The sequence below is a fragment of the Lissotriton helveticus genome, chromosome 11 (genome assembly GCF_964261635.1).
Source record: "Lissotriton helveticus chromosome 11, aLisHel1.1, whole genome shotgun sequence".
NCBI classification, from domain to species: Eukaryota; Metazoa; Chordata; class Amphibia; order Caudata; family Salamandridae; genus Lissotriton; species Lissotriton helveticus.
Genome location: NC_136072.1, coordinates 67,119,906 through 67,144,321, shown reverse-complemented (window position 1 = coordinate 67,144,321; position 24,416 = coordinate 67,119,906). Strand labels below are relative to the sequence as shown.

General features: G+C 48.9%; 1 protein-coding gene across 1 annotated transcript in view; it reads right to left on the bottom strand.

Moving 5' to 3' along the window:
- EEF1AKMT4 (EEF1A lysine methyltransferase 4) overlaps nt 1-24,134 on the bottom strand; it is a 178,191-nt gene extending 154,057 nt beyond the window's left edge. Inside the window, exon 1 of the mRNA XM_078668004.1 lies at nt 23,787-24,134. Coding sequence (XP_078524130.1) covers nt 23,787-24,117 — 331 coding nt within the window. The 5' untranslated portion in view covers nt 24,118-24,134. The remainder of the gene's footprint in view (nt 1-23,786) is intronic.
- Nucleotides 24,135-24,416: the final 282 nt, after the last annotated feature.

The following is a 24,416-nucleotide window of genomic DNA, read 5'->3' as shown; positions in this document are numbered from 1 at the left end:
GGGGCTTCTGACAATTCAAATCCCTGTATGGCAAGCTCACTCTGTCCTCCATTTTGCCAGCCACTGATACAAAGGAGTTTCAAAATGGAGTCCTCTGTCCATAGTTAAGCAGACACATACCCTCCGCGCTCATCCTACTACATGCAGACACAATAAACATGCATTTATCATAAACGTCCCACATAGATGGACCTAGGAATCCAGATTTTTAAGCAGACTGGCAGACCAATTTAAACAGGGGAGGCCAAAAAGCACTCTTCCACTGAGGGTAAAAGGACGAAGGCCTGCCCTCCCAATAGAATGAATATGCTGAAGCTACTGGCAGCATTTTCCTTCTCTGGGAGATGGTGGTATCATTCTCCAAAAGAAAAAGTACACTTTTGGTGTCCCTTTGGACCGCAGAGCTCCAATTGGAGCTTCACATCAAGTGCTTCCTGCGGTGAACATAGATGGTTGTTGTGCACCCTTCGACAAAATCCCCACAGAGCCTCGTGATTAAGGAAACTCGCAATAGGGGTGCCCGTTGTAGGAAAGTGCCCCTTTTTGCATGGTTGCCCCAACTTTTTGCCTAATGTTGATGTACTTTGACTGGGTGTGCCCTGGGTTCCTTCCAACCAGGTACCCAGGGTCTATGTTCTTTCCCGAAACTGTACTGTTGCAAAACCCAATTGGGAACTCTTTGGCCACTCGTAAGTCCATTGTGAAAGGTACCAAGGGCACGGTGACCAAGTAAGGCTTTTAAGGGCTGCAGCCCTTATTGTGCCACTCTTAGAGGCCCTGTAGCTTTACATACACACTACCATTGCAGGATGCGTGTTTAGGTTCATATAAAGTGAAGAATCGACACGGTACACATCTTTGTGTGCCATGCCTACAACCCACTGCCCTGGCATAGGTCAGCCTCCCCTCTAGCTGGGTGCATTACACCAGTGGTGATGGTACAGGTGCATGAGCCCTATATCCCTACAGTGTTAAGCCAATTCTTAGACTTTGTAAGCGCAGTAATACCATAAAGAGTATATGGTCTGGGAGTCTGTCATTAAGAACGCAACAGCACCATAATAGCTTTACTGAAAACTGGGGAGTTTGGTATCAAACTTCTCAGCCCATTAAACCCACACGGATGCCAGTATGGGATTTTATGAAAAATGCACTCAAAGGGCATCTTAGAGATGCCCCCCTGAAAAAAGACCTAAGTTTAGTTTCCTGGCTGAGTGGCTGCTCGCCAGCCGCCACCACCAGACATGTTTCTGGATCCCTGGGTCAAGAGCCTGCCGCTCTAGGGGTACTGAAACAAAGCACATCCTGGGACAAAGTGCCAAGCCTCCTCCACCAGGTTGGGCGGGGTCCACAAAGGGGGAGCTTCAAAAGCTTGCGACTTTTGTGAGCTACAGCAGCCATTTGCTTCTCCCAGCAACTGGCCCCCACCGGTTCTGACCCACACGTTAGGTGGGAGAATCGTCGGGAAAACCACGTTAGGAGGAGAGGTGTGCCCACCTTTGTCAACCCCACCCCTCAGGTGGGGAGGTGAGGTGAAGCACAAGTCTCAGTCGACGGTATCTTGCAGATGGGGGACCCAGCCAACCAGAGTGAGGCTTATGCCCCCCTTCCACTGGAGGGTGGCATAATAGGGGGGTGTACCCACCCCAATAAAGGGACCTGTTGGTCCCTGACCTGTATCTACCTGTAACATCCCGAACTTTAGTATTTAAGAACTACCCCGAACCTTGCCTCCTCATACAACAAGAAAGAAGAAGGACTGAAGAGCTGTGCGGAGGAAGAATCGGAGGACACCAACTGACTTGGCCCCAGCCCTACCGGCCAGTCCCGACCTCAACCGACCACAGAAAAATCCTGGTGTGTCCTGCAGCCAGCAGCCCCAAAAACCCAGAGGACCTGCCTTGCCTTACCAAACCAGACTTTGTCTCCTGTGAGCATCGGATTAGCTCACCCACAGACTCTGGCTCCGGCCAAATCCGCAAGTCTGAACCGCTCTGCACTTGAGGCCACAGCCCGAGTTCTAGTGGTCCATCACCACAAGGAGATGTCCCCAGCAATCCTGCCCTGGGATCTGGTGATCCCTGACCTGCCTCAAGTCTCCAACTGACGCCTGCAGACCCTTTCTGGAAGATACCCTAAACCGCCACTTGAGCCAGTAAGAAAAAACGGACGCCAAAAGCCACCCCTGCACCCGATGTCCTACGGCCTTGGGTGTCCCAACCAACGGTGTCCCGGCATCCCAAGACATCCCAACTTACATCTCCAACTATTGGTCACCTCCAGAAGATCTTTGTCCCAGAGCCTGCAGTGTTTGTTGCAACTGGAGAATCCCCATTGAAATCAACAGGGCACCCAACGCCAATCAGCACCTTGCACCCGGCCACCCCTGTGCCGCCGCACCTTGTGTGCTAAATCGGATCCCCCTTTGCCCTGAGCCTAACACCAGGGGCTTTACTCCCACAGCCTTGTACTCTGCTCGTGAGCAGCCACCAACCGGAGGCCTGCTATTTTTCATTGGATAACGTTGGGCCTCAGAACTCTGCACCCGGCCACCCTAGTGCCGCTGAGAGTGCATCCTTAACCCAAGGAAACCAACTCCCAAGACCGAGTACTTACCTGTAAACCGATAACACTGTTTTCGCCCTGAGGACTGCATTGACTGCTTTTCTATGAAATATCTACTAAATGTGGAATTGGTTTGTATGAAAACCGTAATAAACTGAAAATGTGTAAAAACTGAATTACTTACCTTTTGTCTAGGAAATGTCCTAGTGTGATATCTAGGCATATCACACTCAGTAACAAAAGTAACTTAAAAATGAATCCAAGAAGTTACGTACACTGTAATCTACAAAGTAACTGAAAAGTTATTTTGACTGTTAACTTACCTGTAAATCAACCAACAGCATTGAACCTGCATGCAACTGTAATTTACTGCATAAATATTACAAAGTATTATTATACTTACCTGTACCAGGCCTGGCTTGGTTCTAGAAAATAAAATCCAACAAAATAATATTTTTATACAAACAAATTGGTCTGAGTTCAATCTCTGAGTATGTGACATAATTTCTTGCCTGAGTGTGTACAATAAAGGCTTAACACTATCCTTTGATAAAGCCTTACTGCTCGCCCACAATACCACAAATAGAGAGTAAGGTCCTATCTACTTTCACCTCTGCCAACCTTTGGGGTTCCACTAGACTTTGTGCACACTATACCTTACTTTGGGATATTATATACAGAACCAGCTTCCTACATTACAGAGACGTACAGAGGACATGCCTGCCCCAACAGGTCGAAATTTAAAGACTGGTGATAGCTCAGTTTTAAATGACTGGTGATTAAATTAGATTATGACAAATGCTCAGGTATTACTCTGAGACTGAAAATTCAAAATTCAGCTGAACATTAAAATAAATGATGGAGGTACATTATCATCAAGGCCACTGGAATTATGAGATTATGCGGTGTTTTCTGTATAATTACGGATCTGCCATGATAATCCATCATCCTCAGTGGATTTTAACATAAAAATTGTTTCTACCGCAAACTGAAAAGTCACTAAAAGTATATCGAAGCACTTTCCTGCGTAGTGGAAGGCCATTTGCAAATGGTGACTGGTCATCTTTCAGCTGCAAATTGCTATATTTGGGTATTAAACTGGTACTAATGGGTGAAATTTTTTACCAGACAGTGTTATCATGTATAAAAGTGACAAAATAATGAAGTAATACTATCACAAAATGTGCTGCGTTATTTGCCTTTTCTTGCCGCATTTTTTAGTCAACATTGCCCATAATGCCAAGGGGGTCTGAATAGAATACTCTGAAGAAGAGAGAGTATTAAATCCTTTGGTGGTGGGGGAAATATTATAAAACAAGCATTTGCAATGCAATAGGTCTCCTATTAGGAAAGTTTGAGCTATTGGTATTGTAAATGACAAATTTTTTATTTAGGTTTTGCTTTTGAAAATAGCGAAATTAATAGCTTTGTCATTTACCATGCCAATAGTTATAACTTTCGCAAATGTGACACCTATAGCATTTGTAATGCAATATGTGTTGTATTTACGTGACTTACATGTATTGATATTACAAATAACAATGGTTTTTCATTTTTTTAAATAATTAATACTTAAATAAAAGTCTGATGCCTGATGTTTGTGGATGTCTGACACTTGTGGATGCCTGGCGCTTGTGGATGCCTGACGCTTGTGGATGCCTGACGCTTGTGGATGTCTGACGCCTGATGCTTGCGGATGTCTGACGCTTGCGGATGTCTGACGCCTGCGGATGTCTGACGCCTGCGGATGTCTGACGCCTGCGGATGTCTGACGCCTGCGGATGTCTGACGCCTGCGGATGTCTGACGCTTGCGGATGTCTGACGCTTGCGGATGTCTGACGCTTGCGGATGCCTGACGCTTGTGGATGCCTGACGCTTGTGGATGTCTGACGCCTGATGCTTGCGGATGTCTGACGCCTGCGGATGTCTGACGCCTGCGGATGTCTGACGCCTGCGGATGTCTGACGCTTGCGGATGTCTGACGCTTGCGGATGTCTGACGCTTGCGGATGTCTGATGCTTGCGGATGTCTGACGCTTGGTGATGTCTGACGCTTGGTGATGTCTGACGCTTGTGGATGTCTGACGCTTGCGGATGTCTGACGCTTGTGGAGGTCTGATGCTTGTGGATGTCTGATGCTTGTGGATGTCTGATGCTTGTGGATGTCTGATGCTTGTGGATGTCTGATGCTTGTGGATGTCTGACGCTTGTGGATGCCTGACGCTTGTGGATGCCGGACGCTTGTGGATGCTGGAAGCTTGTGGATGCCGGACGCTTGTTGATGCCGGACGCTTGTGGATGTCTGTTGCTTGTGGATGTCTGTTGCTTGTGGATGTCTGTTGCTTGTGGATGTGTGACACTTGTGGATGTGTGACACTTGTGGATGTGTGACACTTGTGGATGTCTGACGCTTGTGGACGTCTGACGTTTGTGCATGCCTGACGCTTGTGCATGCCTGGTGCCTTTGGATGTCTGATGCTTGTGGATGCCTGACGTTTGTGGATGTCTGATGCCTGATGTTTGTGGATGTCTGTTGCTTGTGGATGTTTGATGCATGTGGATGCTTGATGCTTTTGGATGCCTGACGCTTGTGGATGTCTGATGCTTGTGGATGTCTGATGCTTGTGGATGTCTGTTGCTTGTGGATGCTTGATGCTTTTGGATGCCTGACGCTTGTGCATGCCTGACGCTTGTGCATGCCTGACGCTTGTGGATGTCTGATGCTTATGGATGTCTGATGCTTGCGGATGTCTGATGCTTGCGGATGTCTGATGCTTGCGGATGTCTGACGCTTGCGGATGTCTGACGCTTGGTGATGTCTGACGCTTGTGGATGTCTGACGCTTGTGGATGTCTGATGCTTGTGGATGTCTGATGCTTGCGGATGTCTGAGGCTTGGTGATGTCTGACGCTTGGTGATGTCTGACGCTTGTGGATGTCTGCTGCTTGCGGATGGGCGGATGGGCAGGACACTTGTTGAAAGAAATACAGTGAAAAGCGTGCAATAGAAACACACCAGTATAATATGAGATCTCCCTCCACCAATCAGCATAGTTGACAATCCGTTGACTTTCCGATGAGGGGGGGAGGAGGGGGGTTAGTCATGAGTATAAGAGAGAGAGATCCCTTTAAGCTGAAAGCAAATGGACAGTTTTAAGAGGGAGATAAAAGGTTCGAAAAGAGGGTGACCCATTAAGGTCTGTGCCTGTGGATGCATTTTGTCAGGATGGTGAATATGTAATGAAAGAAGATGGCAAAGGCACAAAAAAACGAGCCTAACGGGGGCAGAAAAAACGCGGCCGCGAAATGAAATCCCTTTGAGGTCAAGCTGCTGAATGATAGGGAATCTGAAAGGCCTCTAGGAACCTGTAAAACAAGCTCTTGGCATTGCTGTGGGGAGGGGGGAGGAGAAATGCGAGTCACGGCCGCCAGGCCGTGAAGTGTGAAGCAGTGGGCGGGAAAGAAGATCCCTTTAAAGCTGCTGGGCAGAAATGCGAGCTCACGGCCTGGCGGCCGTGAAGTGTGAAGCAGTGGGCGGGGATGCAGGAGCAAATGGTATGGGGAGCCTTTGAAGAGCAAGCCAGAAACACCAGGGGGGCGGAGGAGCAGATTGCCTAGGAGGCAGGCAGAAGGCTCGGGCTCGTGCATGTGCACATGCACTCGTGGAAAACCTCTTTTTGGTAAGACCTTAGTTTAAGTCTTGGTTTCACTGCTATAGACTCGTCCTATTCCATTCCTGCGGAATGGGAATAGGCCGAGACCTAAAAAACTGGTGATGAAATGCCAACTTAAGGTTCTGTCGAAGGGGGTGTATCCAAAACCAGCTGCATTAGTCCACCAGATGTGGGCCTACTGGACAGCTACTTCAATATGGCGGAGAGAGAACCACAAAGTGACATGATCTGAAAGCTGAATGGCAGCACAGTTTAAATAAAAAATAAAAAATTTAAAAAAATACCTGGGCCCACGGTGTGTTATGAGAAGCTACCGCAGATTTTACCAGTAACTGCCCCTGCCAGTACTCCCAACAGTCAGCACACTCCTACAAATGTGACCACTAGGACTATCCAAAGGAACAAAGTTATAAAAATGTGCTGCCTGCACTGATGTTCATGTCCTGGTTCAAAAATAGTCAAACAGTGCCACCATGTGGTGGACTGGCATAAAGAACTGCTGTTGTTCAGAATTAGGTGCTGGTGCTGAGCACAGGCAAACACTGGCAGAAATTAGGTACTGCATGGCAGGCCCCAGCAGGGGATATGGTCATAACCTGCGATCATGCATTCCTTACACTGTCTACCGACCTGAGAACATATATTTTAATTAAGGAACTACTTGTAGTTCACGAAATTCACAATGCCTTTCCTGGCTGCAAAGTTTTAACCTTTATTAGCCATGTTGTACCCCGCAGTCTTCCAAACTGTGGCTTGCAGAAGTCGCAAAAACAAATAGGTCGTCACCTGAGACACACACTGTTAATCAATAGCGCCAAAAATCTTTGGTGTACATTGCACTTTACACGCATACATAGTGTAACGGTGTATTGGGGAGGGGAGAAGAGGTGTCATGACATCTGGAGCCTCCTCTCCAACGCCCCCATCTAGACTCCTGGTGGTGGCAGTGGGCACACAGGATCCCCTCTTGGGTGGGCAGTAGTACTGCACGGATACAGATGGTGCAACAGTTTCTCATAAGTTGTCATTAGTGGGTTCTGAGGAGGGAGCACATACATATATACACTTTGGCATCTTCTTATGAGACTGATTGACTGCCTGAGACATAGGGGACAACCCCTGTGTTTGACGTCCTGACTGCTCTCTGTGCATATATTTTGGAGGGCAAACGTGGCTAGGGAGTGGTGGGCAGCTGACTATCGTGCAAGGGCCTGGGGATACAACTAATATAATTTGGGACAAAGTTTTGTAAATTCCAGCAGCTGCTTTCTGCAATAGTTGGGCAGGGAGAACCTATCCATAAAAAGCCCCAATTGGAGTCCAAGGGGTGCAGCACGCAGTATTCGTACATTTTATTATTGTTTTAGTTTTATATAGCACAAACTCGAATCGAAGGTATCAAAGCGCTTTACAAGAGCACCAGTTGCGTTACAGACGGACACATTCAATTTTATTTGGCACCGGGAGATTAAGTGATTTGCCCAGAATCACAGGAGGTTGAACGTCCCTGTGGATATTAGAACCCGGTTCCCTAGCTTCGAGGTCAGCTCTAGCCGTTATGCCACATCCTCTCATGCCCGGAATCATTTGCAGCTGCCGAGAAGTAGTACTCCTGGCTATTGCGTAAGGCCTTGAAGTTTTGGAATATGTCAGAGGCCCATTATGCCTGTGAGGACGTTTGTAGACTCTTTGAAATAAAGTTGAAAGAATGCAGCGCGTGCACTGGTGTTCATTTTCTGTGTTCAAAACTAGTCAAACAGCGCCACCTGTAGGCCGGAGTGGAGAATGTTGATCCTTTTCAGCCCTTGTTTGGTGCTGGTATGCTTCTGACGGTGCGTCTGCAAGGAGAGGGTTAACATAGCCAGAGGTACTTACTCCAGCACACAGACAGCTCCAACGCCGTGTTCTTTCCTGGGTTTAATATTAGGGCAGCCTAAGCCAGATGTAACTTTTATAGGATTCAAATATGGGGGGGGGGGGGGGGGGGGGGGGAGTCACAGGATGAAGTGGGGAGAGTTTTCAGTGGCTATACTTTTCAACCAAAATTGTTGACAATGACCCATCTGGCGCTATGTTTTTATAAGGCAAGACGTTTTAAAGATACGAGCCCCCCTTTTCTCCCCTGGAGAAGGCCAGTGCAATACAGGAAACATTACAATATTTTAGAGTGCTGCTTTCAGGCACAAGACCAGTTTTGGTCCTATGTGTGTGTCCCTGAGACTGAGAACTGTAGTTTAGGTTTAAATCTGTTTTATTGTCACATTTGCATATCAAAATAACAATACACTTTGAGAGAAGAGTCTCTCCGAATCGTAAAATAATAATGCAACTTTTAAATCCCTTTATGGAGACCGGGTATCCCCCACCCCAACCCCCCCTTGTACCACCACCCACCCGACCCCAGTACCACTTGCTGCGTAAACTATGACGTCAGGGTAATTGCAAGATACTCATGTATGTTCTCCGTGATCTAGGTAGCATCTAAGTCAGCCAGGCGCAGTAGCCGCAAATAACTGGGGTAGGTCAGTTCTCTAAATTCCTTAGTTAATAATGTCACGAAGGGGCGCAAAATGGATCTTAATATCTCGCCCGTGATGTCAGTGTGAGGGTGAGTTTTTCCATCCCCATAGGCGTCTAAGCCACGTGTGTCAGAGCAGCGGGTGTGCCCCCAAGGGCCAGGATAGTCTGATGGGTGGCCCTCAGGGCTATGCTAATATGGCACCCTCTACAGGATGAGAGAGGGTAAGTGAGAGGGTTAGGGTGGCCTAGTAGAATATGTGACGTTACAACGTGGTCGTTAGACCGCGGTATGTTACATTGCAGTTGTTACAACGACTTGCGCTGGAGGGCGCTAAACTTAGGAATAGTATGGTTTACTATTCCAACTCCAGCCTACGTAACAGTAGGGAAGGTGTTGGAATAGTAAATCATACTATTCCTTAGAGTATAGCGCCATCCAGCACAAGTCGTTGTAACGACTTGCGTTGTAATGACAGTGATGTAAACCTACTGCGGTGTAATGACCGCGTTGTAAAGGTCGTTCGCCGGCCTAGTAGTGTGTATGATGGAAATCTGGGAAGCGGTGTAGAGAAGTGAGAGTAAATGTCATCCAATATTGAGACCCAGAACGCTGTGACCCCATGGGCAATCCCTGAGTAAGTGAGTGCGCGTGCCTTTTGCCCCACACTGGCGCCAGCCTACGTCACTGCGGGCCGGCTTACCCCTATGAAGTCGCACCGGAGTTAAGTACCAATAGGAGATAAGTTTAACAGCTGTTTCTGTGCTCACTATGTTGTAGGTGGTGTGTCGGGCTCAGTGGTATATGTCGCGCCATTCCTTGGGAGAGAATGGGTGGCCTATTTCAAATTCCCAGAACTCTAAAATGAGGTGTTTCTCTGTGCGTTTGCCCAGGAGCTATTGCTCATACAGTGTTGGCAAGCTCCCAGCACCCTGACAGATCGACGGGTGTGCTACCCAGTGCCTAATTTGGAAGTATCGAAAGCGTTCAGATTCGGGGATAACATAATCCGTTCTTAGGGTGTCAAATGGAACCAGCCCTTCCTGGTCAAAAGAATGTCCTATCGCCCTGCAGGGCGCCACCCGCCATACCTGGAACGATGCTCCCAATCCGGGTGTAAAATCAGGGTTATCAGCTATTGGAGTCAGGGGGGACGGCAGGGAGGTCAGCCTCCCCTTGCATCCCATACCTGTAGTAGAGACTGTTATCGGAGAGATGTATAGGCTGGGAGCTCGGTGAGCTCGTGGCAGAAACAGGACCTTCGCCAGCGATGTCCCAGCCAGGGCACTGCCCATAAACAGCCAGTGCTTCTCTGACTCGGCCCTAGACCATTCCACTAAGTAGCAAAGCTGGGCGACCTGGTAATATCTAATAAGGCAAGGCCCCCCAATTCCCCCTCCATAGGGGAGTGGGCGCCAGCTCCGCTCCCTGCTCATTGTGGGACGTTTTCCTGCCCATATGAAGTGACTCAGTGCTGTCTGAAGGGTCGTAATCGTTGCAGCCGGGGGGCCAGTGGTAGGGCATGAAATAAAAAGAGGATCATGGGTAGAGTAGTCATTTTTTATGGCTGCAACACAGCCCAGTAGGGAAAAGGGTAGTGATGTCATCGTTCCAGTTCAGTACAAATTTGACCTGTCAGTGCTCCGTAATCCAGGACGTTTGTCTTCTCTAGTGTCCGGCATAGCTGAACTCCTAAGTACGGGATAGAGTTGGATGCTCAGCAGATCGCGTAGAATCGCATTATTGTCTCCAACTCAAGAGGGGTGATTGTGAGGTTGAGAGCCTGAGACGTATGGAGATTCATCCGGAATCCGAACTCTGGTAATTCGGTAAGAAAGGGGGACAGGCTTCTGACTAGGTTATCCAGCATTACCTTAATGTCATCCGCGTACGGGCGAAAGTGGTGTGCTTCCAATCCCAAGGGAATTCCACTAATTAGGGGATGGTCTCGCACCCGTTGCGCGAAGTGCTCCATATAAAGAGAGAATAAGAGAGAGGAAAACGGGCAACCCTGTCTCGTGCCTCTGTGTATGGGAAAGCTCTTTGAACTCACCCCGTTGACTCTCACCGAGGCCAACGGTGGCCTGTAGCCACTAACAACCCAGGATCGAAATTTCTCCCCAAATGTGAAATCCACCAGTGTCGCCTGAAGGTAGGGCCAGTGGACCCGATCAAAGGCCTTCTCGGCATCCACTGCGAAGAATATGCTGGAGCCCTGGTGTTGTCCGCGCAGTGCCTCTGCGGAACAAATCCCGCTTGATCGGGGTGTACAAGACCCTCCATCAAGGGGTTGAGGCTAGCTGCAAGGATGCCTGTGAAAAGCTTTGAGTCCGCGTTTAGGAGCGATAGTTGGCGCAGGACCGCTTGTCCTTCCCAGGCTTGGGGATGACTACGATGGTCGCCTCGAGCATAGAAGCAGGGAAGAGAGCCCAAGTCCGCAATAGCGTTAAAGAGTCAAGTGAGGACTCGGGCGAGCTCCAAGCAGAAGGCCTTGTACAACCCGGAGGCGAAGCCGTTCGGGCCCGGGGACTTCAACGGCTTCTGCCTCGAGATGCCGGAGATGACTTCTTCCCTCGTATTGGGTCATCAAGGGAAGACGCTTGGAGTCGGTCAGTTTGGTGATGGGCCAGCTGTGGAGATAGCGTGCTGTGGCCTCACGGGGGACGGGTTGGTCCGAGTAGAGCGCCGAGTAAAAGTCCCTAAGCCGGGCTGCTATGAAAGCGTCGCTCACCAATTCCTCTCCATTCTTTGTGTGTCTCGAGCATCAGTGCAGAGTGATCGGAGAGCGCTCTTGGCTCGATCTCAACCAATCGGAGGAGTTGGTGTAAGTCTTGGGTACCCAGAAAATAATCTAAGCAGACATAGGATTCATGGGCGTGTGAGTAAAATGTGAAGTCCCGAGTGCCGGGGTGGGATGCTCTCTCCAGATCTATTAGTCCCGCCTCTTCTAACCAGGCAAGGCCATCCGTTGACAGTGACCCAGATCCCCGCTCCCTATGTACGGAGCGGTCCATGTTCTTGTCAAGAATTATATAAAGGCCCCTATCAGGACCAGTCTGCCATGCCTGCGCTGTTAACGTCCCAGCTAAAGCCTTCTGGATAAAGCGGTCCCGCCCTTCATTAGGCGTGCATAGGGTGCCCAGTGTATGCGTCTGTGAACCCAACTGTATTTGGTAAGCCAGAAGACGTCCTTTAAGTTCCCTCAGTTTGGGGCCAATTGAGCCTCGAAATGTGTGTTGAGAAGATGGCCACCCCTGCCGTCTTGTGCCCTGATGAGAACAGCTGCTGTGGAAGGATTTAGATTTAAGCCGCTGAGAGTCACCCGCCAGGAGATGGGTCTCCTGTAGGATGCAAAGATCTGCCATAGTGTGCTTTAGATAAGAGAGTACAGCCTTGCATTTTACTAGGTTATTTAGCCCTTTGACGTTCAGAGAGATCACCTTTAAGGTGTCGCCTATAATCATTGCGGGCGAGTGTGATCTAGCTGTGATGAACTGGTCTGTCCCGTCACCCCCCTGTCAGTGTTGCAGTGTAACACAAAACCTGAAATATTAAAATTGATACACCAGTACCCCTCAGTAGTGCAGCACAGTGGTAAATTTCAAACAAACATTCATAAACAGAGAATAAAACAGAACTCCCCAGGATACTAGATAGAGTCTCTGGAAGGAAGAAGGCCAGTAACGCAGCCTCCGCCCTCCAACGTGAGAACCACAGGATGGGGTCCATAGTGACCTGAAGTCTTCACCCCCTCACGGCCCCGGAATGCGCAATGTGTGCCCCAGCTGTAAGCAGGGCGAGCTGTGCTGTGTCAGTCCGCCCCCGGGTGCTCGATCCCCAACCAAGCTCTCCAGTACCGCCTTTCTCTCCTGTGCCATCACCTCAGGATCGGGTTTTAGGGGGCCCCTGCCCCTCTGCCTCAGTGTTTGTCACTCCCAACGGCCAGCCCATATCCCTGCTCTGGCCGCCCTCCCACTGATGCCTCCGGCTACTCGATCTGCAGTAGGGCACAGGCCGCACTGAAGCAGCGCATCTGGCGTTTTTTCCCTCCCATGTGAAGATCAGGCAAAAGGGGAGACCCAGGTGTACAAGATGTTATGGTCTCTGAGAAAGGAGGTCACTGGGCGGAATTCTCTTCTCTTCAGGTGCGTGATCACCGACAGATCCTGGTACAATTGAAGCAGATGCCCCCGAAAGTGTGTCGGATCGAGCCTCTGACAGCCCATAGAATACGTTCCTTGAAGGGGAAACTGTGCCTGCCGGCTAGGATATCCAGGGAAGCATGCTTAGAGCTCTGGGGGGCCCTGCCCAGTGGACGCTGTCCAAGCGGATGTCCGACTCAGGTTTGTCACCTAGGTTCTGGGGTAAGAGAGCCTTCACGGATTCCTCCACCTTCCCTGCTACAGTGGAGGTGGGAGCGTTCCGGATCCTGAAGTTATTTCGCTGCGACCTTTTCTCAAGGTCCTCGGCGTGGGCCTATAGTTCAATCTGTCTGTCAGAGAGGCGGATTATTTCTTGTTGAAGTTGCTCCAGTTTCTCTTCTCTGGCAGTCTCATTCGATTCCAGTGTGTCCACTCTCCACCAATATCAGAGCTCTCTTTCCGAACTCCCTGCATATCCCGGTCCAAGTCTCCTTTGATCGAGTGCAGATCCTCTTTAAGCGACGTGAATATGGACTTGAGGTAGGAGCGAGTGATGGGGCCTCTCCATCGTCCGGACACTCCTGGGATAAAGAAGCTGTCTGGGGGTCCGGGCGGTCCTGAGCCAGTGCCTTGACTAGCATGTCTTAAGGTGCAATCTATTTTGACTTGTGCAGTCGCCATCCTTTCCGTAGGATGAGGGTCCTGGGATTGCTTAGGGAGGGAGGAAAATGATCCTCGTCTACAGGGATACAATGTATCTATCAAAATATTGCTCACGAACGGTAAACGTGGCCGCGTCTGAATCAGCAAACAGGGCGTTGCCGCGATCTCAGGAAAGGCAACACCAGCGGGGGAAATAGTCTGTGACCGCCGGCTGAATTCACACAATGCCTGCAAATTCAAGTCAGGGAAAATGCGTGCAGGCAAAAAGCACAGAATGCAACAAGCATTGAAAATGCAATAGGTCTCGCAATAGAAGAGTTTGGCCTTTTTCGTTTTGCAAATGGATGAGTGGCGTTGCGTGGATGAGTGGCGTTGCGTGGGTGAGTGGCGTTGCGTGGGTGAGTGGCGTTGCGTGGGTGAGTGGCGTTGCGTGGGTGAGTGGCGTTGCGTGGGTGAGTGGCGTTGCGTGGGTGAGTGGCGTTGCGTGGGTGAGTGGCGTTGCGTGGGTGAGTGGCGTTGCGTGGGTGAGTGGCGTTGCGTGGGTGAGTGGCGTTGCGTGGGTGAGTGGCGTTGCGTGGGTGAGTGGCGTTGCGTGGATGAGTTGCGTGTGTGAGTGGCGTTGCGTGTGTGTGCTGCCTGTGGCGAGTGCAAACTACAATCAATTGGCACAGATTAAAATAATATTTTTAAAACATGAGTTTATTATGCCAGTTTCAAAACAACTAGTAGTTTCACTTAACCTGCATTAACAGTAGCACTTGGAATATAGGTATTTAAACTCTTTGATGTCGCACATACGGCATTGAGTTGGGAGATCAACAGCTGAGCTGTACATTTTCAGTTTTGCGTGTAATTGTGTTATATCTAGGGAGACGGACGGACGTGAAAGTGATCGGGGGAGGAGGGGGGTGGGGAGCACGTGAGTGGTGTATGTATGTGCCTAAGCGAGGTGCTTGGGAGAGCGAGGCTGTCCAGGAGGGAGGGGGAAAAGGGAGGGGTTATGGCAAGCAGGGGGCCTGATTATGGCCACAGCTTGAAGTCTTTGAAGTCTCCGCATGCTGGCAAATGGTGATGAGGCAGAGTCTTTGATTCAGAGTTGTACTTCTGGATTGCTTTACTTAGGGAGGAGCCAGACAAGCATGAGGGCCTTTGAAAGTCGGTAGTATAGACGGTATGTGAATGGCGACTTTGGGTGATGTTATCATACATGGTTCATGGCCCTGCACTGCAGAGCCGGCATAGCGGAAACACTTTATTATTTACTGTCAACGAGAACTGAAGGCGAGGGTGCTAGGCAAAATGCAAATCTGGCGGGCGAGACAGTGCAGTGGCCCGAAGATGGGGGGTTGGGTAGTGTGGGGTAAACAAGAGCCCCCCAGCAGCAAGTGAGCGGGAGGCACCACTTGTAGGGGGTGGATGTGAAGAGGACTCGTCCCTGTGCACGCGAAAGTGAAAGCAGCGGCCACATCAAAAGTGTGCAAATTTAAAATACAAACTGCAACGAAGTAGAGCATAAAAAAGAACCCGCTGTAGACTTACTGCAATTTGAGAGATGCTGTCGCGTGAAGGGACAAACTGAGTGTGTTACTGCAGTAGAAAGTGAAGAAAGGCAAACCAAGATGAAAAAAAAGTTAAAACAAGAATAAGACCAAAAGAGACAAGACGGAGGGAAGGCAGAGAAGGGGAGGGGGGAGGAGAAATGCGACACGGCGGGCAGGGGAGGGGGCGGAGCGGGGAGAGGGTGTGAAAGCAGCAGGGGCCTGGAGTGCGGCTGAGGGAACTGAAGAAATGCGACACGGCAGGCAGGGGAGGGGGCGGAGCGGGGGGGTGGGAGGAGTGCGCCTGAGGGAAAATACATGCAAGGCAGGCGGCTGGGGGCATGTGCACGCGCTTTTAAGCTCAATGCGCATGCGCATTGAGCTTGAATTTCACGGGCACTGCAAGGAATCGCCACGATTCCTTGCAAGTTGGTTAAAGACTGTTTAAGCCCCCATAGTCTCGCAAGCTCGATGCGCATCGACAGGCGAGACCTAAAAATGAGGTATCCAATAATGGAGTTCCTACGTGGCATCGGGGAATACAGGTCTCAGGAACAGAGAGAGCACAAGTTGAACAAGGAAAGAAAGGGAGTGGAGTCAGATTCAGGAAACTGAAAGCCAAGCAACGGCTTCTCGGCGAGTCAAGGTATTTAAAGGAAAGGAGTGTCTACAAACTCCACCTCCGTTAGGGCGGCAAGGGATCTGCTTTAAAGTGTGTATTTACCACAAAGCCAGCACTCAGCCCTATCTATGACTTCAAGGGACTAAGCAGGAGGCCTGATGTCGAACACTGGGCTAAGTCAGGCTTGGACTTAGCCAGGGTAGATCTAAAGGCGTCAGGGTTGATTTTGGGCATCAATCTGAACTGAGTGGGCTTTTTTTGGGAGGGGAGGGTCTTTAAGGCACCACGAGAATGGAATAACAGCATGGTTAATCCAAGTGACTTGAAAAGGGGGTTTAACAATAATGGGAAAATTAGATCAAATAGTGTCTAAGATACGACCTCCACAGTGGGTAGGGGAATTGACCCATTGTGATAACTGGGCAACGTGTAGTGAATCATTGAACTCCCTCGTATCCCCAGCCTCAGTACAGCCTAGATGTATGTTTAAATCCCCTAGCAGAAGAAAGTGGGAGAAGTGTAATGAGTGAGGAATGATAATGTCATCCAATGCGTTCAAAAAGGTGCCTGCAGGACCAGGTCTATAAACCAAAATACCACCCAGTGAGAATTGTGGGGAGATGGTAAGGGAAAAATCCAAAGCCTCACCCTCTCCAATACTCACAATATCTCCTTGTTGCAGGGACCACTTTTCCCTATACACCTCCGCAACCCCGCCTCCTTTGCCCGTTAATCGATCAACCCGGGACACTTTAAAACCCCTAGGAATAGCTAGTTCTATAGCGGGGGTTGGCAAACTCATGGAGCCACGTCTCCGTAATGAAAAGCAGATCCAGGGACTCATCCTCGATAAGGTCCCAAATATCCTGAGAATGGCAGACCAAGGATCGAGTGTTGATGAAGGCTGCCTGGATAGAGGGGTCTGCTTGACTGTCGTCTTAGGGACACTGGGGCGGGAATGTCTGTTGTACACAGTGAGAAGTTACACAACTCACAAATAAAGTCATGGTTTTCCAAGACTTCCCAAGGGAAGCACGGGCAGAGTAGAGTATGAAGCTGGCACAGCTCGGCTCTACAGTATCCTCGAAGTGCGCCAGAAGGCTGAGGGATAAAAAGCACAGAGTGGCCGGCGCTGGTCGCCTCCGGGACGCTGACGGGCGCAGACAGGCTTGCCTTAGACGCGCCTTTGGAGTGCCCGCTAAGTGCATGCGCAATGGTCATTTTTTATAACCCTGCAGCCCCTAACAACTAGAGCACGCACTGCAGAAATGGCGTCTCTAGCTTGAACGCGGAAATCAGCCCCGGAAAGAAGCATGCAGGGAAGGGAGAGATCTCCGTCCCAGGTGCAGTGCAGGTAACATTTTAAAGCATCAACATAAAATTTTTCAAGCCACAGTAGTTTTAAAATAACAGTTAAAACCAAAGCACACCACAGTTTAAAAACGTAGTGTAAAAGCTAAAAACAAAGGCAGTTTGCATGCAGCTCTTTGATGACAGTTAATACCGCCCCCTTCTATGTTAGGATTTAAACTTATAAACGGCAAGTAACAAAAGGATCTCTCGAATAAAAGCAGTAACCCACTGACCTATTTACATTTGATGCACTTTGTGATCTGCGTGGTACATGTTCTTTGCAGCAGGCACATTAACCCCCTGTGAAACTTGACCAACTTTACCTTGAGTCAAAACTTCCACTAGACAAACCTCAGATCTCTCTCTAGGAAGAGCATTTATCACTGGAGTTATCTTGACATTTCGTTGCCTGAAAATTACTGGCGGCCAGGAACGTGGCAGAAGGAGCTTTTAAATCCATAATAAGCTAGCAAACATGACACCCTCACCCCAAGTCCGTGCCAAGTGCAGTTGCACCGGTCACACCACCCTAGATCCAGCCCTGCTAATGGAATTATCATCGGGAGGGAGGGGGGAATGTTTCTAAGTTCAATTTAAAAACTATCACTTTTAATGAATACCTCTCAGTGTATTGGTATAAACTTAGGTGAAACACTTCCATTTGTTAAATAAATATATTTTTTTTAATTTTAAAGGGCCTTATTATATTTAACATGATAGCTGCATGATTTACATGACATTTTTAAGACTTTCAGACCCAAGTCAGACCCTTGACTCTTATTAATAATTTGTTAGCTCGCTCACCTCGGCATAAAGCGCTTAGCAGCCATTAGGGATGCCATCTTTCTTAGAGAAAAATACTGACCTTGTATTCATGGTTTAAGAATCTGCAACGCCCAGACAGGATACTTAATTAAAACTTTATTTTAAATTCCCTGTTTTAATTTTTAAAGTTTAAGTTGAAAGTACTTGATAAAGCGCACTGCGACCAAGCGGCTTCCTGGCGCTGGGATTTGACAGAAGCACACAGAGGCGAACCTGGGAAATTTAAAAAGGATAAGCTTGGGCAAACAGGTGGGTCTTAAGCGCTTTGCGGAACTGGGGGTAGACAGTGATAGACCTGATGGTCAGAGGGAGACTGTTCCAGAACCGGGGGGCTAGAATGGAGAACCTAGTTCCACCAACTCTGGACTTGCGGAAGCGAGGGACATTGAGAAGGACCCGATTGGAGGAGCGGAGGGTGCGACTGGGAGTGTAGAGACTGATCAGGGAATTTATGAAAACCGGGGCAGTGCGGGCGCGGGCTATAAAGACTAGGCAACCCATCTTGAAGAGGGTTCTCTGAAGAATGGGGAGCCAATGAAGGGACTTGAGTAGGGGAGTGATGTGATGAAACTTGGGAAGATGGTAAATGAGACGGGCGGCTTGATTCTGGATGGCCTGAAGACGGCGCAGTTCGTAGGCAGGAATGCCCACGTACAGGCTGTTCCCGTAATCTAGACGGGAGAGAATCATAGCCAAAACAATAAGTTTAAGGGCACCAGGAGAAAAAAAACGAGAGATTTTACGGATGATACGGAGGGATAAGAAGCAGGATGAAACGACTGAGCTAATCTGGGGATGCATGGATAGGTCCTGGCTAACTTTAATACCCAGAGTCCTAACTGAAGCAGAAGGGACCGGGGGAGGACCAAAGGTGGAGGGCCAAAAGGCAGCAGACCAGGGGCTGGAAGAACCACCTGTCAGGACCAACTCCGTCTTATCCGGATTAAGCTTAAGATGGTTATGATTCAATCAGTCGGAAATAAAAGTAAGGGTGGTGTGGAATTTCAAGAGTGAGTCAGGGGAAGGGGAAAGGTCAAATACAAGCTGAAGGTCATCTGCGTAGTTATACACGGAGACCTTCATGTCAAGCAGAGAAACAATAAGGGGGTGAATGTAAAGAATAAAAAGAAGGGGGACAGGGAAGAGCCTTGGGGAACCCCGCAGGGTACCAAGCAGGTGGGGGCAGAGAAGCGTGAAAGGTGGACCGCCTGCGACCGCCCTTGGAGAAAGGAGGCGAGCCAAGAGAAGGCGGTGCCCTGAACGCCCACTGCCCTGACACGGTCGAGAAGGATGGAATGGTCGACCGTGTCAAACGCAGCGGACAGATCAAGGAGCACCAAGGCTTGAGGTAAATTGGAGTCAGCCTTGCTCTTCAGCTCGTCCAGGACGGAAAGGACCACTGATTCAGTCGAGAGGACCGGACGGAATCCCGCTTGGTGGGAGGCCAAGAGGTGGTTGTCCTCGATGTAGGCAGAGAGGCAGGTGGTAATATGACTCTCGAGGATCTTCCCTAGGTAGGGGAGAAGAGAAATGGGCCTAAAATTAGTGGCAAGAGTAGGGTCTGAGCGGGGTTTTTTTAAAATGGGAATGACTATGGCCGATTTAAAGAATGATGGAACTGATTCTTGAGATATAGATCATTATTAACAACAGGGGGTACCCGGTAAACCAAACGGCATCTGGGTGAATATAGTAAATTACGGAAAAGAGGATGCCACGGTATTTTCTTCAGGAAGATTATTTATCGAGACAAACACTACTAATTATCTGTCTCATCACAACATAAATTGTATGGTATCTATCGGTCATCTAATATAACGTTCATCCAATGGTTATTACCAACAACTAAAAGTAAGAAAAAACACAACAAAACAAAAAATTCTGATTTGTAATTAACTTTTAAAGATCCTTTTTCATTTTATACATCATTAGTACAAATCAGCAAAACACGCAATATTCAATCTTGTGTGGAATAATGTTTCAAAATCCAAAAACCAAGTATCTTATTCAAGATCCAAAAGGTCAAGATGTCTTATTGTTGTGGACCCTTAATCCAAGGGTTGTGTAAGAAGCCCAATAATTTATTCACAAGGAAAAAACTGGCAATGTCTTTTCTTGGCCTTATTTTCCTTTTCGAACACCAAAGTAACAAGGAGCATAAGAAGTCAAAAAAGTCTTTGTGGCTTCAAATCACAGTAATGCTCCTGGGGAATATATCCAAACAATCTCCAAATCAAAGCAGGTGTCGAAATCAATGATAACTGTCGACGCGTTTCGGCCTTTCAAACAGTTTCAGGCCTCATCAGGACAAAGGGCAACAAAATTCATACAAGTGATCCAGCTGATAATTATACAAATATTAAAGCCGATTTCTGCTAGGGTCTTCGGGGGCTGCAGATGTAACTCCGGGATATGACTAAAGCCAGGACGAACTCCCTTTACTGTACACACCTGTGCTTATCCGAATATAGTTTAGTTCTCCAACAGGTAATCCAATCACCTGCATCCGCAGGGTGTTTCAACCAGCACCAATGCTACGAAACAAGCCAGAGTCTTCTAATACTCGGCACTTATCCCAGCCACAGGGAAGTTAATGCCGAGCTAAGAACCTTCAAAGCGGAACTTGAGATATAGAGGCATTGAGGAGATAGAGGGGAGGATCAGGGCAGCTAAGGAACAGCTCCCTTAGGATGCGAGCCGGCCCACAGTCCGCGGGGGAACCAGACTTGACTTTCCTAAGGAGGGCAAGGAAAGATTCCTTTGAGATAGGAGGAAAGTGATCAAGAAGGGAAGAGGGCAAGGGAAGGAGAGGGGGGGGGAGAGAAGGTACCAGAGGAATGTTACGTTTGAAATTAGCGATCTTCTCTATGAAACAATCATTAAGAGAAGAGCAAAAAGCTTGGGAAGGAACAAGATTAGGGTTGACTGTCAGAAGCAACCAGATTGTACACAATGGAGGTTTTGGCTGAGAGGACAGCTCTCTTATAGCTGTTAAGAAGAGATTTATATTTGTCCCGCAAGGTGGGGCAATAATTGCACCTCCACGGGCGTTCTGACCATCTAAGGTCCAATTTAAGGGTTTTAAGTTCGTTAGAGAACCATTTGTTAGCTTCATGGGGGCGGCAAGCCTTAACTTTCCTGAGGGGGAGACCAAGTCGCAAGAGGCGGACAACCAGGAGTTTACGGCATCCACTTGGAGATCAAGGGAGAGCTCAGATAGATCAGGAGGGGAAGAAGCAAGAGAGGTGCAAAGAGAGTTGAGGTCGACCCGGTTCCAGTTCCGGGCTAGAATGTTCTTGGGTAGAAGGGGTTTAATAATGCGCCACGGTCGATGGAAAAAGAGATCAACGAGTGATCCGACCAGGTGCATGGGAGAATAGTGGGAGAAAAAATGGCACGACTGGTCGACCAGATTAGGTCCAGGGTGTGTCCATGAACGTGGGTGGGGGCATGAATATGGGGAGAAAAATTGAGGCAATGAAGAGTAGCCGAAAAGTCTTTAGAGGTCTGGTCTTCCCTGGGGTCCCCAGGCCAATAATTGAAGTCGCCCAAGAGAAGGACCGACGAGTTATTGACTACCAAAGTAGCTAGGAGTTCCTGCAGAGTAGACACAAAGAAGGGCGTGTTTTGAGGGGGGCGGTAGAGAAGGACTATAGTCAGAGGAACCAGAAGATTCACCGAACGGACAACTAGAAAATCCACACTGGAGATGGGGGGGTGGGGAAGGAGCTGGAACTGAAGATTAGACCGGATGATCATAGCCACACCCCCTCCGGCTTTCCAATCCGGGCAATCCGCCCGGAGGGCGTAATAAGAGTCGGGGAGAGTGGATAGGACATCAGGCAGAGAATCTGCGGAGAACCACGTTTCTGTGAGAAACAAGAAATCCGGGATTTCAGTATCAGTGAGGTTAAAAAGTTCCAGCTGATGCCTGCCTGCCGAGCGGGTGTTAAGGAAATAAGCAGAGGCCACAGTAGGTGGAGGGGGGGAGGAAAAAGGGGGGAAACCAGAGGGACAGCTAACGGGGGCATGAGCAGGGGGAAGGCAGGCGGGGGGGAAGAGGGGCAGAGAGCTCTGATGCGGCAATACGTTTAAGCAGAAAAGTGCTGAGAGGCCAGTTACCATAATGAGCGAGAAGTTGAGCAGGAGAGTAAGTCAAACGAGGGGCAGGGTCAGTGGCCCCGGGTCCCGACCGGTCGCGGACGGGCTTAATTTAGGCGCAACTTGATTTTCTGTCCTGGTTTACTTTATAATTCAGGGATCATTAAGGCAGCGCTAGGATATGTTTTAAAGTGCTTTTCTCATATTTTCTGTTTAAAATATGTACCGATATAGAGGAAGACAGCGGCTTTTGGCTATTATACAAATTTTTGCACCGGCCTGGACATTAAAATACTCATCATGACTGTGTAAAAAAACAACAAAAAAAAGCTGCCAGGTGCCAATCATGCAGCCATCTAGACTGGAGGCGTCTGCATAACGCCAGCTTCTGTGTGAAAAAGGAGAGAAAGAGGTAGCCATCTAATGCTTGAATTGCATAACGTGAAATGAGAAAATGTGGGATCAATCCTGCCTTCCCCGCTTGACCAAACTGTGCAATCCTAGGCAAAAATGGATTTTATAGAGCCTCCTTTTTTTTCGTTATTACATATGACAGTGCTATCCAATACATGAATTCAGGGTGTGCACTGTACAGAAATAATCTGAGTTATTAAGGTGAAACGCTTCCGCATGTTAAAAAAATACGTTTTCTAATTTTTAAAGAGTGTCATATCGTCACATGATGCATGTTGCATTATTCCGATGACATCTATTTGCAGAGTCACCTCGCACAGAGGTTCCATGCTCAGCTCTCCCTGTTAATTAGCTGGCTCCCCTCACTTGTATCCAGTCCTTCCAAAGAGCCTCACATTCATGAGACTTCCCAAACGCCCTGGCCAGTATATTTTTTTAATTATTATTATTGTTTAAACATTTTTTACAAAACAACTCTTCTGGATCAACATCCCAGCCAATTCCAGCTAATCAGCCAAGAACGAAGTGCATTCTGGGGCTCGATGTTTAACATTTACCATCAAAGTTATGAATACATCAGAGTTCTTAGATGTCAAAGAAAGCAATCAGCTCATTTGGTCCGCAATGTCTCTGTGCGGTACTTGTACTCATATAGTTACCAGAGGCAATGGAACTACAAATCCCAGAATGCAAAACAAACATACAGATAAGGACTGGGTGAACTCGTCAGGGTGGAGTGAATCTAGGAAATTTAGGAGCTCGGTACATGTGGAAAAAGAATCAAGAGGGTTTAACACTTTAGCCAGCTCATAATAGCAGGAAAAACAAAGTGAGGATTAAACGTGTTGGATCTCTATAGCCAGGGCTTTAAGTGAGCTTGAAAGGGGCGGGGGGACTCTCAAAGGGGCTTGGCCTTTGTAATTAAGAGCTTATGTAGTTGCATTGAGCTATATAAAGCAACAAGTAACATTACACCTACAACAAACCAGGACCATTGGCTTTGCCAATGGTTGATAGTTGCATGAACTAAATAAGCAACAACAATGGTTTCGTTGTATAGACTACTGAAAATGCATCTGTTCAAAAATGAGAGTAAAATAACTAAAATGAGTCTCTGGAGTTACCTCAAAGGCAGTGAAGGGTGCCACTGCTGCAGAAAAGAAGATTTTTTTTCCCACATGAGGGTGAGGGCACAAATGGAGAGCCCGATAGTGGCCCGTCGCTCTCAGACCCTGCTTTTTAGAGCTGCTGTGCTGAGTGCCGGCGGGACCCGGCTCACTTTAAACCCTAAGTATAACTAAATTACACTAGGGTGGAGGCAAGCTTAGCTAACAGAGACCCCCGGGGAGGCCGCTCCGTGGCGGGCACGTACCGAGCACCAGCAGCCGGTCCTCCGTCCGCAGCTGCGCCTCCAGGAGGCCGCTGAAGCTGCTCAGGCCGCCGAACCAGTCCCGCGGGGGCCCGTCCGCCCCGTACCGGCCGTCCCAGAACCGCACCGAGGAGTACAGCGCGTTGGAGCCCGGCGGAGCCTGCATCTCTGCGGCCAGCGAGCGGAGCCCCGCCGGAGTAGGGCGGTACAACCGCGGGGAGGGGGTGGGGGCCGCACACGGGGCGGGTGATACCCCCGCGGGAGTGGGCGAGGGCACCGGGGGAGAGATGGGCAGCCCCTGGGGGCGGGGGTGAAATCTGCCTGTAGGCCTCATTGAATCCCCGGCCTTTCCTGATCTGCGACGCCGTAATTCACCCTCCCTCCCCGGGCACGCTCAAAGACAAGCTCTGGGAGTTCCATCCCAGCACACGTGGAGTTGCCAGGCAGCCTTCTGTGCATCGATCAAAACCGTCCCCCGGAAACACTAGCAGCGGAACTTCCTGTCACGCAGCTACAGATAGTGCATATGCTATAATACCTATTCCGCCGGGAGACTCACGATTTTTAAAGCCAAAAATGGCTTTGTTTTGGCTTTCTCCCGCCTGGAATAGCCTCTGCTGCAATATAAGTTAA